The 13,338-nt window shown below is 51.6% G+C and overlaps 1 protein-coding gene across 7 annotated transcripts in view; it reads right to left on the minus strand.

Annotated features, from left to right (window-relative positions):
* The window catches only part of UROS (uroporphyrinogen III synthase), a 47,190-nt gene that overhangs the window by 4,265 nt on the left and 29,587 nt on the right, over positions 1-13,338 (minus strand). The window contains exons 7-10 of one of the 7 annotated variants that reach the window (XM_058544265.1): positions 6,510-6,590; positions 4,444-4,529; positions 3,393-3,491; positions 132-2,945 (exon numbers count right to left, since the gene is read on the minus strand). In XM_058544265.1, the coding sequence (XP_058400248.1) occupies positions 2,898-2,945; positions 3,393-3,491; positions 4,444-4,529; positions 6,510-6,590 (314 nt within the window). In that variant the 3' untranslated portion in view covers positions 132-2,897. Of the gene's footprint in view, positions 1-131; positions 2,946-3,392; positions 3,492-4,443; positions 4,530-4,744; positions 5,656-6,509; positions 6,591-6,825; positions 6,880-6,900; positions 6,990-13,338 lie in introns of those variants that run through there. The other 6 variants (XM_058544264.1, XM_058544268.1, XM_058544267.1 and 3 more) reach the window with 6 other exon arrangements.

Genomic DNA, 13,338 nt, shown 5'->3' on the forward strand with positions numbered 1-13,338 from the left:
TTGGTAAAATGTTAACATTAAGTTACCATATGATCTGACAATTCTACTCCTAGGTATATACCCAAGAGAAATGAAAACTTATGTCCACACAAAGCTTTTTTTTTTTTTTTTGTGAGGAAGATCAGCCCTAAGCTAACATCCACGCCAATCCTCCTCTTTTTGCTGAGAAAGACTGGCCCTGGGCTAACATCTGTGCCCATCTTCCTCCACTTTATATGGGACGCTGCCACAGCATGGCCTGACAAGCGGTGCATCGGTGCGTGCCCAGGATCCGAACCTGGGCCACCAGCAGTGGAGCGTGCGCACTTAACTGCTACGCCACCGGGCCAGGCCCCACAAAAAGTATTGTATTCAAATGTTCAGTGTTATTCATAATAGCCCAAAAGTGGACACAACCCAAATGTCCATCAGCTGATGAGTGGAAAACGAAAGGTGGTATATTCATAGAATGGACCACTATCTGGCAATAAAAAGGAGTGAAGTACTGACACATGCTACACCACGGAAACCGTGAAACCATCACGCTGAGTGAAAGAAGCCAGTCACAAAAGACTGCATACTGAATGACTCCATTAATATGAAATGTCCAGAACAGGCAAATCCATAGACATGGAAAGTAGATCAGTGGCTACTGCGGCTGGGGGCGTGGGGGAAAGAGGAGTGACTGCTAATGGGTACAGGGTTTCTTTTGGGGTGATGAAATGTTCTGGAATTAGATGGTGGTGATGGTTGCACAATTCTTTGAATAAACTAAAACCCACTGAATGATACACTTGAAAAGTGTACATATTTAATTCATAAAAAGTGAATTTTATGGTACGTGAATTATATCTCAAGAAAGCTGTTTAAAAACAAAAATTAAAAAACAAAGAAACTGCCTGAGACTGGGAACTAGCAAACAGCAACTGTGATTTCAGCAGAAGCAGTGTGGTCACAAAACGATTTTCCCACCTGCGCCTGTTATTCCCTCTCAATCCCTCTGATCACAGGAGGAGGAACATTTGGAGAGTTCCAGCTGTCTGACTCATTGCCACTGGCCTGGCCAGACCCACGGAGCCTGAAGGGCTGGACCAGGGCTGCAGATGGTGCCCTCTGGAGCAGTGGAGTCTTACCCCACACTGGGCCCCTGGAAGCCCAGTGCTAATGTCCTCACTCCATCACTGGGAACCAACCGGGGAGTGAGTGTGCCAGTTCAGGTGTGGGAAGCCGGTAGCCCGGGCTTGGAGCCCAGCTCTGCCACTGCCGGCTAGGCATGATGATGGCCAGTCCAGAGGCCTATGTGCGGGGGGACCGTGAGAAAGTAGGGAACACATCTGGCAGGTAGTAAAGAGGAAAGTCAGTTGCCTCTATTAGTTTGGTGGTGGTTACGAATTTGCTCACCTACTGCTTTGTGATGATCCCTGTGTGGCCTTTAAAGACATGCACATGGCCTTCCCAAGTCAACTGTCAGTAGTAAGTTCAGGTCAGAGATCACCCCCTTGACCGTTTGTGGCCCACCTGTAATTTGTGCAGTGCTGTACAAATGGTGGCTCCTATAGACTCCTGGGGAGGCAGCAAGACCACCTGACAAACAGGTGAGACAGGAAAGCCACACTACCCAATCCAGATTTAGGCCCGTGTCCTCTGTCAACCTGGAAAGATCCTGCCTCAGCCAGTGAAGTCACTGTGATGAAGGACAACTCCCGCTGGGTACACAGCGTCTCTGTGGCTCCCAAACCACCCACAGTAACTGCTGACAGTGCCAGCTCTGTCCTTCGTTCCCGCCCTGGCAATGGCAGAGCTGAGGTCCCGTGGAATCTTAACGACTGGTGGGCGGCACACTGGACTGCTGCAGTAAGAGGTGACCCGGGAGAACCCGAGAGAATGTCTGGAGGTGACAGAAACGTTACAGACTGAAGATGGATACGCTCACCTAGGCCAAGCTGCGGGGCAGTTTGTGGGCGGTGCAGGCAGTAGCTACTCACAGTGGCTCACGTTCTAAGTTCAGACTTCGAGTCTCCATTTGTGCTTTTACAAATGTTCTTTTGAAGGAAGATACAGTATAGTTAAATAAATCTTTTGTTCTTCATCCAGGCAGACAAACACGGAGAAGCCCGGGGTGACTTCTGTATTACGTTGACGTTACCAGGCTGCCCCGGCATTTCATAGCTGTCGTGTGACTCGGATGGGCTCACACTGCAGGTCCCAGAGAGGCAGTGTGGCGCAGAGGGACAAGACGGGGGCGGCCCCAGCACTGTTACTCGTCCGAACTTCCAAGATAGTGAGCGCTCACTAGGTGCTGATTACTATGAGCACTTCATGGGTCTTGTCTCTTTCATCCTTCCAACCCTAAGAGGCATATTATTTTCCTTCCCCAGTGACCTAAGTGCAAGTCTTCGGCCTTCCAGTAACTCACTATGTGACTTTGGCATGCAACCTCTCATTTACCGTCCCCGGGCCTCAGTTGCCTCACCTGTAATGAGGACAACAGGCCCATTTTGCTGGATTCCTACCCTGGACTGGTGTGAGAATTACACCACATACTGCCTGGAAATGCTCTGTCAACTGACCATGGCTCATCTATCACCGTGGCTAACAACGTGGAATCGGTCTTCCTAGTTCAAATCACGACTCTTCCTGCTTCCTGTGTGGCCTAGGGCGGGACACACAACTTCTCTGAGCCTAACACTCCGTCTTTAACTGGGAAACAGTCCCTCCTCGCCAGCTGTGCCGTGGGATGCACCTGTGATAATGGGTGAAGGCCTTCCCTCCATGTGACTGCCTGCGTGCCCACAGTGCCGGCGGCCTCGGTCCTGGGGCTCCAGGTCACACCCACACCCTCCTCAGCCCCCTCCAAGCATTTCCAGTTCAAAGCATTCTCACGCCAGGCACCGCAAGGGGTGTGATTACTTGTGGACTCATAACAAATACAGTCCCGAAAAGGTATGAATGTAAATCCTTTTGAGCTAAAAGATATGAAAAAGAAGAATGCTTTTAGAATAGGTATTTCAATACATTTAGATGGAAAAAAAAAAAGGAAAGGATGCTAATGCCTGTGCCAGGCCCTGAGCTGAGGACTTCACCTGAATTCTCCCCTCTAATCCTGAGACCACTCTGCAGGGAAGACCATGTACACATGAATAGAGGCCACAAGGGGATAAGGATCCTCGTGTTACAAGTGAGGAAACAGGCTCAGAGAGGTTAAGTCACTTGTCCAGGAGCACCAGCCAGGAAGTGGCGTTGCTGAGCTTTAAGCCCAGGGCTTGGGAATTCCAGAGCCTTTCCAATTCCACCGAGTTGGCATCAGGGCTGCTAGGTCAGGGGTGCTTTGACCTTACATGGAAACTCTAGGATACTTAGTAAGATTTAAAAAAAAAATCAGAAAAAGACCAAAAGCCCACTGAATACCTCACCTTAATTTGATCAATGTTGTCACCAGATAACTCCTGAATATGCTTGAGACTGTACGTAAGGCCAGAGGGACTGAAAAATGTGATGCTGGCTGGAATGCCCTGTAGGGAGAGAAAACAAGATCAGCCCCTTGCCATGAGGCCAAGGAGAATGTTCCCCCAGCCCTGTCACCGTCACCCCCTCAGCCACAGAAGCAGCCCCCAGGCAGCCCCGGCAGATTCACAGCAGGGGGCTCCTAGCTGATGCTGGCACTCTCGGCACCATCGAGGGCGAGGTGAGGCGAGCAGAGTGCCATCAGAGAGGCTGCGTGCTGCCTTCGCCTCTGCCAGCCCCCAGGTCCGTGTCTGCCTGGCCAGAGGACATGGGCACTGTGGACTCCACATGCGCAGCAGAGTGGACAGTGCCTCTAGCAGTGTGGCCAAAGTGGCACTGGTCAGGTCAGGCAGCAGCGAGTCCGGATCCCTGTCATCTCCATCCCTTCTGGCAACAGTGCAGACAGTGGACAGACCGGCCCACAGGGCCTTTCTGCTGTGGTTTGTGCCAACAGGACGTCCCTGGACCAGCAGGGCAGTCAGAAACCCATCCTGGGAGAGGAAGGGGGTGCGTCTTATAGAAGTGGAAAACTCCAATCAACTCCAACAAGCAGCTTCCACTCTTCTGCCTGAAGCCTCCAAAAGTCCCCGTGGCCTCCCAGATTCCATCCAGACTCCTCGGTGGGCACGACTGGCCTTCCCAGTGTGGGCGCAGCCTCCCTTCCCAGCCTCTGCCCCCACAGCTCCACAGATGCTGGAGCCCCTCTTTGCCTTGGGCGTACCATGTCTGGGATGCTCTACACAGGGCTTTGCATAAATTATCCCCTTTAATCCTTATAAAAACCTTACTAGATAGGTCTAGTCCCATCTCACAAATACAGATGGAGTCACTTCCTCAGTCACTCAGCTGGGGACATTGGAACTATGCACAGAATCAATGTCTGCAAGGCTTGTGCCCCTCACCCTTGCGCCTCCTCCACCAGGGTGCCCACCCTGAGCGCTCCCTAGAAACAGAACGCACCTGTTGGGAGTAGTAGCTGCTCAGGTTCCCCTGGATTCCTGGGTGTGGAATCTTCTGGTAGACAGTTATGCTTTCCATGGGAATCCCTGGACACAGGCAAAACCAGGAAACAGACTTTACTGCCCTGGGGACACAATGGGGTCTCTGCACCTTGGGGCACAGTTAGTGGGGAACCCCTAGCGCAGCACAGCCTTCCTGGAACAAGCTGCGGGGGGCTGAGAGGCAGGGACTGAGGGCAAGCAGTCTCGTCCGGCCCCTGCAGGAGCCACTCCGTAGTGTTGGAGTGGCTCCTGCAGGGAGGAGGCTGAGACGGCAGGGGAAGTCAGGGACCTGGAACCACAGCCTTCCTTCACACTCACGGATGCCTTTTGTTCCCGTGTTTGTGTGGGGTGTCCACAAGGACCACCCCTAGCCACTCCACCATGGATGCTGTCTGTGTGGAATCCCACACTGAGGGCAAGGGGTGAGACAGGGCTTGGAGGGAGTTTTTCAAGCCCTGGGGCTGAAGGAGGCAGCCAAGAGCCTTCTGAGGCCCAGACACCTAGGTCTCCAGCAACCTGATGCCAGGAACTGAGGTCCAAGGGCAGCTCTTGGGAGAGGCTGTGAGTCAGGAAGGGGCATGTGGGCCTGAGTCAGGAGCCCCAGCTCTGCCTCCACGCGGCCATGAGCTCCTGGATTAACTACTTGTCTCGATGAGCTCCAGGGCTCCATCTGTAAATGAATCGATTACGCTCTGGACTGGCTCACGTTCCTTCCTGCTCCCTTCAGGGACTCTGAACATTCCCAGGGTTTTCAGGTCTGGCAATAAGGGAGAAGGCACTGAAGTGACTAGCACAGACTTCAATCACACAGACATTTACTAGGGCAGCCCCTCAGCAATGAAACCTTAGGCTTATGAAAATGAAATGACGTAGGAAAGAAAATCTCGCAGAAGGAATCAAGATAATGTTAGCATAAAACAGCAACCTATCACTTCATACCCAAAAACCTAAAGAAAGAAACTGAAGTAGCAAACCTCTGATTTATCTAGGATTTCTTTAAAGATATTTGGGCCCAAGCTTTCTCTTTTGTTCTCTCCTGGCATTTTCTTGTTCCAGAAAGGCCAATGATCTTGCAGATCTTATTGCCTAATGTCCTCTGCCATTATTCCTGGTAGCATTCGGAAGACAGATGATAACGTGGGCAGAGGAGATACAATCTCGCTCCATTTTACTACAGGAGGGAAAAGTTAGAAGGTGTAAGACCATCCCAGGTAACATTCTTCATGTGGATTGTTGGAGGTTCAAAACAAAGGGAGAGAATATAATAGTTTCAGTCCCATGAATTGCTTGCTTTTGGAGAGCCAGGGATCGTGCTACATAATCTCACAACAGCTCTGTGAGGTGGGCTCTATGGTTACAACTACTTCACAGACGAGGACACTGATGCACAGAGAGAGTGTGTGACTTGCCCTCGCTCACCCAGCTAATGAACAGCAGAGGGAGAATTCACATCTGTTTTTGTCTCACCCTAAAGTTTGTACTCCAAGCCGCTGATTACCCCTTGCTCCCAGACCAACTATGTGACAGGGGCAGGTGTACAGGTGACACCTCAGACACCAGAGTCAATGGAGCTGGAGTGCTCCAGGGGCATGGGCTGGTTCCTAGACAGTGAAGGCCCTGGGAGCCATGGGGGACGGAGCTGGAGCGAGGCCTGATGGCTGGGCTAAAGGACGCTGCATGTCACCATATGATCAGCTCCGTCCTTAGACTCCTTGTACATGTGAACTTGCCTCCGGGCCGCCTCCAGACCACCACCTATCCTCTTGGTAAAGGCTCAGTGACACTCTGCGTGCTCCTAGCTGGAGCCTAGCAGGCTGAGGAGAGCAGATCTAAAGCAAGGAAAGCAGACTGCACCCCACACCTAAGGTGAGGAGCACCCCGCCCTTCCCTAGCCTGGCTGATCCACCCAGGCCTGCTCTCCCTGTGGTCTCCGCAGGGCTGACCACTTCTATCACCACAAAGGATCTCAGCAGACCCCCAAAGAGGAGAGAGGCAGCGCCCCATGAGTCAATGCATTCTAGTCACCTTTGTCTTTGAGCATGTTCGGCAGGATTTCTCCTTTGAGGGCTCCACAGGGAAACAGAAGAGGCAGTGCTGATGACTCTCCTGCGAATAAATAACCAGACTTTGTAAAAGCTTTGTAGAAACTCCAGGGGAGGTGCATGTGCACAGGGCCAAGGGGAGGAGCAACTCCAGGCCCCGCTCTGCTCCTCGGGTCTCAGTTCCAGAGACTGTAACAGGTAAGAACAATGGCTACCTCGCTGACCTTCTATACGAAGTTCATATGTGGACGAAGGTGCTGAGAAGGTGCTGTGTGGATCCCATAGAAGATCCACACAGGCCAGGGCTGCTGTCCCCCGTGCTCCTTTAACTCCCTCTCATCCTGAAGCGGCTCCTGGGCAGCAGTCATTACTTAGAATGCAGGCTTTGCACCTTAACTAGTCAGTAAGTTAGAGGTCAGCCCTGGTGTTGGCACTGGGACAAACCTCTACCTCTGGAGGAACCCTGGATGGGAAGAGAGGTGGAAGAGGCAGGAAACAGCAGCCAAGAGTGGCTCTGCAGCCATCTCCAACAAAGATAAGCTGCATGCCCACTCCTGTCCCAGCCAGGACGGCAGCACCAGGCCAAGTGCCCAAGGGGCTGATGGACCCTGTGGAGGGGCCCAGCCTGCTGAGAAGGGCCCCTGCCTACTGAGAAGGGCCCCAGCCTACTGAGAAGGGCCCTGCCTCTCATCCCTGCTCCACAGCTCCACTCTGGGAAGACTTAGGGCATTTTCTGCTCTAAGCTCGCTGCATAATTGTGAAGACAGCATGTGATTTGAACACCAGTTTGAGACAACACCATCCAACAAAACTGATGGGTTGTCAGATGCCAGAATCCTCCCCAAATGTGAAAACAAAGCCTTTTAGTAGAACCAATCATTTTCCCCCCACATCTGCCCATCAAATGTAAGAAGTTCTAATGGGTGTTAGTCATGCACAAACATACATTTTTCTACACCTGTAAGATCTCTCTGAACACATCTTCTTTTGGTGATTGCCATCAGAGGAAGGAATAAACCAAGCTCTTCCCATCAGGTACCTTCTCCATGATGCCCAGCTAAACCACAGGAAGAACCACAGGCTTCTTTATTTCAAGCTATTAAATAACTACAAATTGATAAATGTTTTCTTTATTTAAACTGTTCTGTAAATATCAGTATGTACTGACATATAAAAGAACACAAGGAATTAGGAAATTTTTAAATATAGATAATAGGGGCCAGCCCCATGGCTTAGCGGTTAAGTGCGCGCGCTCTGCTGCTGGCAGCCCGGGTTCGGATCCCGGGCGCACACCAACGTGCCGCTTGCCAGGCCATGCTGTGGCGGCATCCCATATAAAGTGGAGGAAGATAGGCACGGATGTTAGCTCAGGGCCAGTCTTCCTCAGCAAAAAGAGGAGGATTGGCATGCATGTTAGCTCAGGGCTGACCTTCCTCACAAAAATAAATAAATAAATAAATATAGATAATAGATGCCCACTGACTTTTCCAGTGTGAGGAAATGTTTCCATGCATTGTTGATGCCATCCCTAGAGACACATTTTCAAAGCCATGTTCAGGTGCTATTTCCTTAATCAGAGCCCAGGCGTCCCTTCAATGTCTGTGCATCGGTGTTGGGAGGTGGGGTGTGCAGGATTCTAGGGGCCAAAGCTGCTCCAACAGACCCTTCTCAGCCCCCTGCTCTGGGGCAGCTGTGGGAATCCAGCAGGAAAACCAAGGGCCTATCTTTCCAGCAAGCCCAACCCCAGAGGTGTGCAAAAGGCCTTCGGAAGATTCCAGAATCTGCCCATCAAAGCATCTCTTCTGCAGGTCCAGCAGAGTATTGAGCTGCTCATTCTTATTCTCTCATTGCTGACCACTACTCCGGAGATAGGGAGCTTAGCATCTGCATCCTGGCACAGCACAGGCACTTGTCTCTTTCTCACTGCACCACCAGTGCCCATCAGAGAGCCTGGCCACCCAGGCGCAACCAGCTCAGCTGCCTTTGTGGAAAAGTGCTGCCCGTCAGCACAAGGGGAGAAAACCTGACAACATTCTGGTTGAATCCTCTTTCACTGCCAAGGGGAGATCAACCTCAACTGCATTTCCTGGGGGCTAACCCCCTGTAAGAAGTCAAGGGCAAGTAATCCATTCTTTTTGGGATAAGCTTACTGCCCACAGATTTTTAACCCAAATAGGCCAATGCTAAATAGGTCAATGTTAAAGCTGGGTGATTCTGCAGAGGTGAGAGACAAGGTCTCTCCGGGACAAGAGGGAGAACAACGAGCCTGGCAGGAATCTAACCCGACACAAACATGGTGAACCATGGGGCTCAGAGGCTCCACTCTCCAGTCCTTTAGCAGGAAGGAGGCCTAGTCTGCTGGGCTGTCGGGGCTGAAGGCAGCAACGGTCTTGAAAACCCTAGGAGAGTGTCATGCAGCTGGGGTGGGGGCTCCGTAAGTAGTCACTGTAGGTAACTAAGATAACGAGACTGATTTCGTAAATGTCACTTCATTGGCGGACATGTGTGTGTCTGTAAAACTCCAGCAACTTCCAGGTCTGTAATGATTTCACCCTCGCAGGTGCTGCTGTGCGAGTCCAGGCTGGGCAGGCAGTGGGCACTTAACTGTGGATAATTAGGATAAGAGGCTGATTGGGAGGGAGGGAAGAAGAGCTGAGCAAGTCTTCAAGGCTGCAGGAACTTTTCTTTTCTCAGCTCCAAGTCCAGGAGGACATTTCAAATAAACTGCAGCACCGTCTGTCTGCCTTTGACTCCCTCTCTCTTTCTAAATGTTATAATTGTCTTCTACCTTTTACCATTTAACTTGTATTTTCTCCTCCATTAGAGGGGATATCCTGGGAGGAAGGAGAATTGTCTGTCAAAATGAAGTGTATCAGATTAAATGAGTTAATAGCGTTAAGCATTTACAATAGTGCCTATCACAAAGTAAGTGCGTAAGTAAAATAAGCAATAACTGTGACTCGGTCTGTTTACTCCAAGCACTGGGAGTAGATTCTTAGCTTTTAAAATCAAGCTTCAGAGTTTACTGGGGGAGAAAATCATTAATGCCTTGGTAAAACCAAGGTGAAAGTCCTTATTAGCAGTCAAGATGGATTCTTATTTGGATATTCTAATTGAGAACTGAAGATTTATTAGGACCCACAGACATGGCGAATAAATTAGAGGAAGTAATAAAGGCTTTGCAAAGAACGCAGAACAGTATCCTCCGTCCAAGATAAGGGCAGAATATGTTCATATCCACCCTCCAAGCCCTGAGTCAGTTAACTGTGGTATCTCAGTGTGATATCTCAGAAGCGACACAGATCCTTCCTGCCTTGTGTCTGCAAAGTGAGGAAGACCAGCTTGATGGCTCTGGACCTTAGAATAAGGAATGACTCAGTTCCCTTCCATCTCCTTCCAGAACTAATGCATCAACTGTGAGTACAGCCAACACATCTGCTGTGGAAACAGGCTGGAGCCACCTCTTCCGTTAAGGAGCTAATTGTCCCACCCACAGAACCAATAATCATTCCTTATAAACCCTGGCACTTAATCCCACAAGAAATGCTAAGATTTACAATTTACATTGATTTCTACATTAAAAAAGAAGGGCTTTGGGGGCCGGCCCGGTGGCGCAAGCGGTTAAGTGCGCGCGCTCCGCTGCGGCGGCCCGGGGTTCGCTGGTTCGGATCCCGGGCGCGCACCGACGCACTGCTTGGTAAGCCATGCTGTGGCGGCGTCCCATATAAAGTGGAGGAAGATAGGCACCGACGTTAGCCCAGGGCCGTCTTCCTCAGCGAAAAAAAAAAAAAAAAAAAAAAAAAAGAGAGGAGGATTGGCGGATGTTAGCTCAGGGCTGATCTCCTCACAAAAAAAAAAAAAAAAAAAAAGAAGGGCTTTGATACCATTTAATGGTGACCATTATCCCCTGAAATGACATTAGAAACAAAGAGCCTGGAGTCAGGTCATTCTGGAACATTCTCAGCATCTGCATCCCATACAGTGAACAGCTGGAGGAGGGGCCCAATCATACTGATGCTCCTCTCCCCCAGGAGAGGTGAGGCTCCATGACGCAAGAAACAATCCCCTGGGGCTGGAGCCACATGATGAGGAGCCTAGGACAGTGCTCACCACTGGACAGCCAGCACAACTGCCCTTGGCTTCTCAGCAGCTGTGTTTCAACACCTGGCTGCACAATAGTGAGCAACTGGCATGTCTGTGCTGACGTTAAAGAAAATGGCTCCTCAGCCACCCACAGTCTGGATTATTCCACAGGAAGCACAATGCAGCCATTGGGGGCCCTCTGCTTAAGAAGCTACACAGCTGTTCAGCCTCAAATACTCTTTTAGTCTGCCTCCAAGAGCCCTTCTTGGAATCCAGAAAACTCGCCCAGGGTGCCAGGTAAATCCACTCCTCATACAGCACAGGTGGCCACAGAAGAAAGGGGGCCAACAGTCTTCATTAGCAGGAAATTATCCACATGGCGAACATTTTTTACCCCAAATTACAGTCTCTTGAACCATGTGTTTTTAACTTGAAAAGCTCCAACAGTTCTGGCTTATAAAACTTCCAGCAGTGGTGACCTTTCCCTAAGCTCGGCCCAGTTACAGAGATGGGGTGGAGACTGTTCAGCCTCCCGACAGTGTGGGCTAGATCTGTCTGAAGCCCGGTGTGCACCTGAGATGAGCTCCAAGGTCAGCAGGGCGTGGGCAGGGGCTGGCAGCAGCTGTCCTAATGGGCCTTCCCCACAGCCCTGTGTGTCACCAAGAACGCAGCCAAACCCCAACTCGGCCATGGTGATTCACCAGCACCAAGCGCACGTCCAAACCACAAACGAGTGGGATGAGATCTTAGAACCCGCTTTCTTCACTTCAAAAGGTTCCCGTGACTTTTTCACCTGATGGAAAACAACTGAGCATATTTTGGACTAGAAGCACACAGAAAAGGGACACGGGACGAGCTTGGGAGCCCGCCAGTCCTGGAATGGAGACCCAGCCCGGCACCGATTAGCTCAGTTACTTTGGACAAGTCACTCCCTTTCCATCAGTAAAAGTGAGTCTAATAATCACCCCTGTCGTGGGCTCAGCACAGCCATGTATCAGACAATCCGAGACAACACACACAGAACTCCAGTGTATGCCGGGCCCTCCACCTCCTCACAACACTCAACAGACGTAGTTCCCACTGCTCTTTCTGCTGTCCTGGCAGAGCCCCCAGGACCAGTGTGGAGGCTGCCAGGCCGGAGAGCTGTGGAGCAGGGCAGCTGTGGGGAAGGCGGCTCCCCTTCCCCTCTGATCAGATCCACCACAGCACCCAGCCCTGCTCTTCCCTTTACTCAGTCTGGTGATGGCTCTTTAAGTTTTAAAAAACGCTCTTCTTAAGGGATTTCTGAGACCCTCTCACTTAAGACACTTAAGGGATGTGTTTCTGAGACACTCCCACAAAGTCGCAAGGACAATGGAAGTGAGCCCTCACCCAGTGACTCCCCTTGGGCCCAACCCTGGTGGCAGCTGGAGCGAAGGACAGGGAGCACACAGCGCACACAGCGCTGTGCTGCTGTCCCAGGGGAGGCCCCTGGGGGCTTCCTGCCTCAGGTCTGGAAGCAACCACTCCCTCCTGAGCTGCAGTGTTTTGGGGGCTCTTAGACGTGACAGTTGTCGGCAGGCCCACAACTCTAGTGGCCACTTCCATGGCTCTCCAGCTGGTCACCTACTGTTCCCACCAAGCTCCCCATCTTCCAGCCTCCCGGACGACCCTCTCCTTGCACTGTCTCTGCTCTGAGGCTCCCGGACTGGGATGGCTTGGCCATCAGTAGGTGGAGGTCTTGGCCTTCCTGTAGGCTCCCCTTATATACAGCCCCTCTCTGACGGGGATGCTGTGGGCTGTGTCCTCTTTACATACACTTTCCTGAAGACCTGGGCCTTCTTTTGGACACCCCTCCAGACACATGCTGTTTATACCTCTTCTTGTCGCTTAATCCACTCTGCCTTGTGAGGGTCACTGATATCTATGTTGCCCCCTCTCGTCAGCCCCTGCTCCCCCCTCCCCCACCCCTGCAAAGGGCCTGGCGCACAGGTGTTCCTAGGCAAATGTTTGCTGCACCCTGTTGAACCGTCCCAGTGTGACGTGGGAGGGAGTGTGGGGGTGGGGCAGGAGAGGCATCAATCAGTGCCCACAGGCCTGTCCCAGCTGATGAAGGGGCATCTGCTGAGCTCCGGAGAGCGCAGACTCGGGACTTCCAAATGGCCAAACCACTCTGTGGCTGGAGCTTATCCTTGGGAGGAGTGATCAGAAAAGGCCCCCAGCTCCCCAGGGAACCCCTGGAGGGCCCCCGAGGCTCTGCTTGCACCAGAGCCAGGCACATTTACCCCATCTGCCCTGAACTGTGCCCTGACCTCTCATCCTGTCACTCTAAGTCGCAGTGGATGGAGGTGTGCGGCCGGCAGCATCTTGAGGGAGAGAGCAGAGCTCAATGCAGAGCAGGACGACGGGAGCAGGGTGCCAGCAAGTGCTGGGTTGGATCTGCTGAGTGTGCCGGGCCCGGGGAGAGTGCTGGCCATGTAGTGCCAAGTCCGCACTCCAACCCTGCCCCTCATAGCTCTGTGACCAGGGACAGTCACCTGGTCCCCAGAGCCTCCATAACAGCAGTGTGGAAAAGAACTCTGGGCGATGATGGGAATGTCCTGGGCTGTCCCTGTGGTGCCATGAGCCACCAGTGACGACTGAGCTGTGGCCTGTGCCCAGTGACTGGGGAACTGAAGTTTTCATTGTATTTCATTTTGATTAATTTAATTTAAGCAGCCATATATGTGGCTAGTGGCTACCATACTGGA

Source organism: Diceros bicornis, chromosome 6, assembly GCF_020826845.1.
Source record: "Diceros bicornis minor isolate mBicDic1 chromosome 6, mDicBic1.mat.cur, whole genome shotgun sequence".
NCBI classification, from domain to species: Eukaryota; Metazoa; Chordata; class Mammalia; order Perissodactyla; family Rhinocerotidae; genus Diceros; species Diceros bicornis.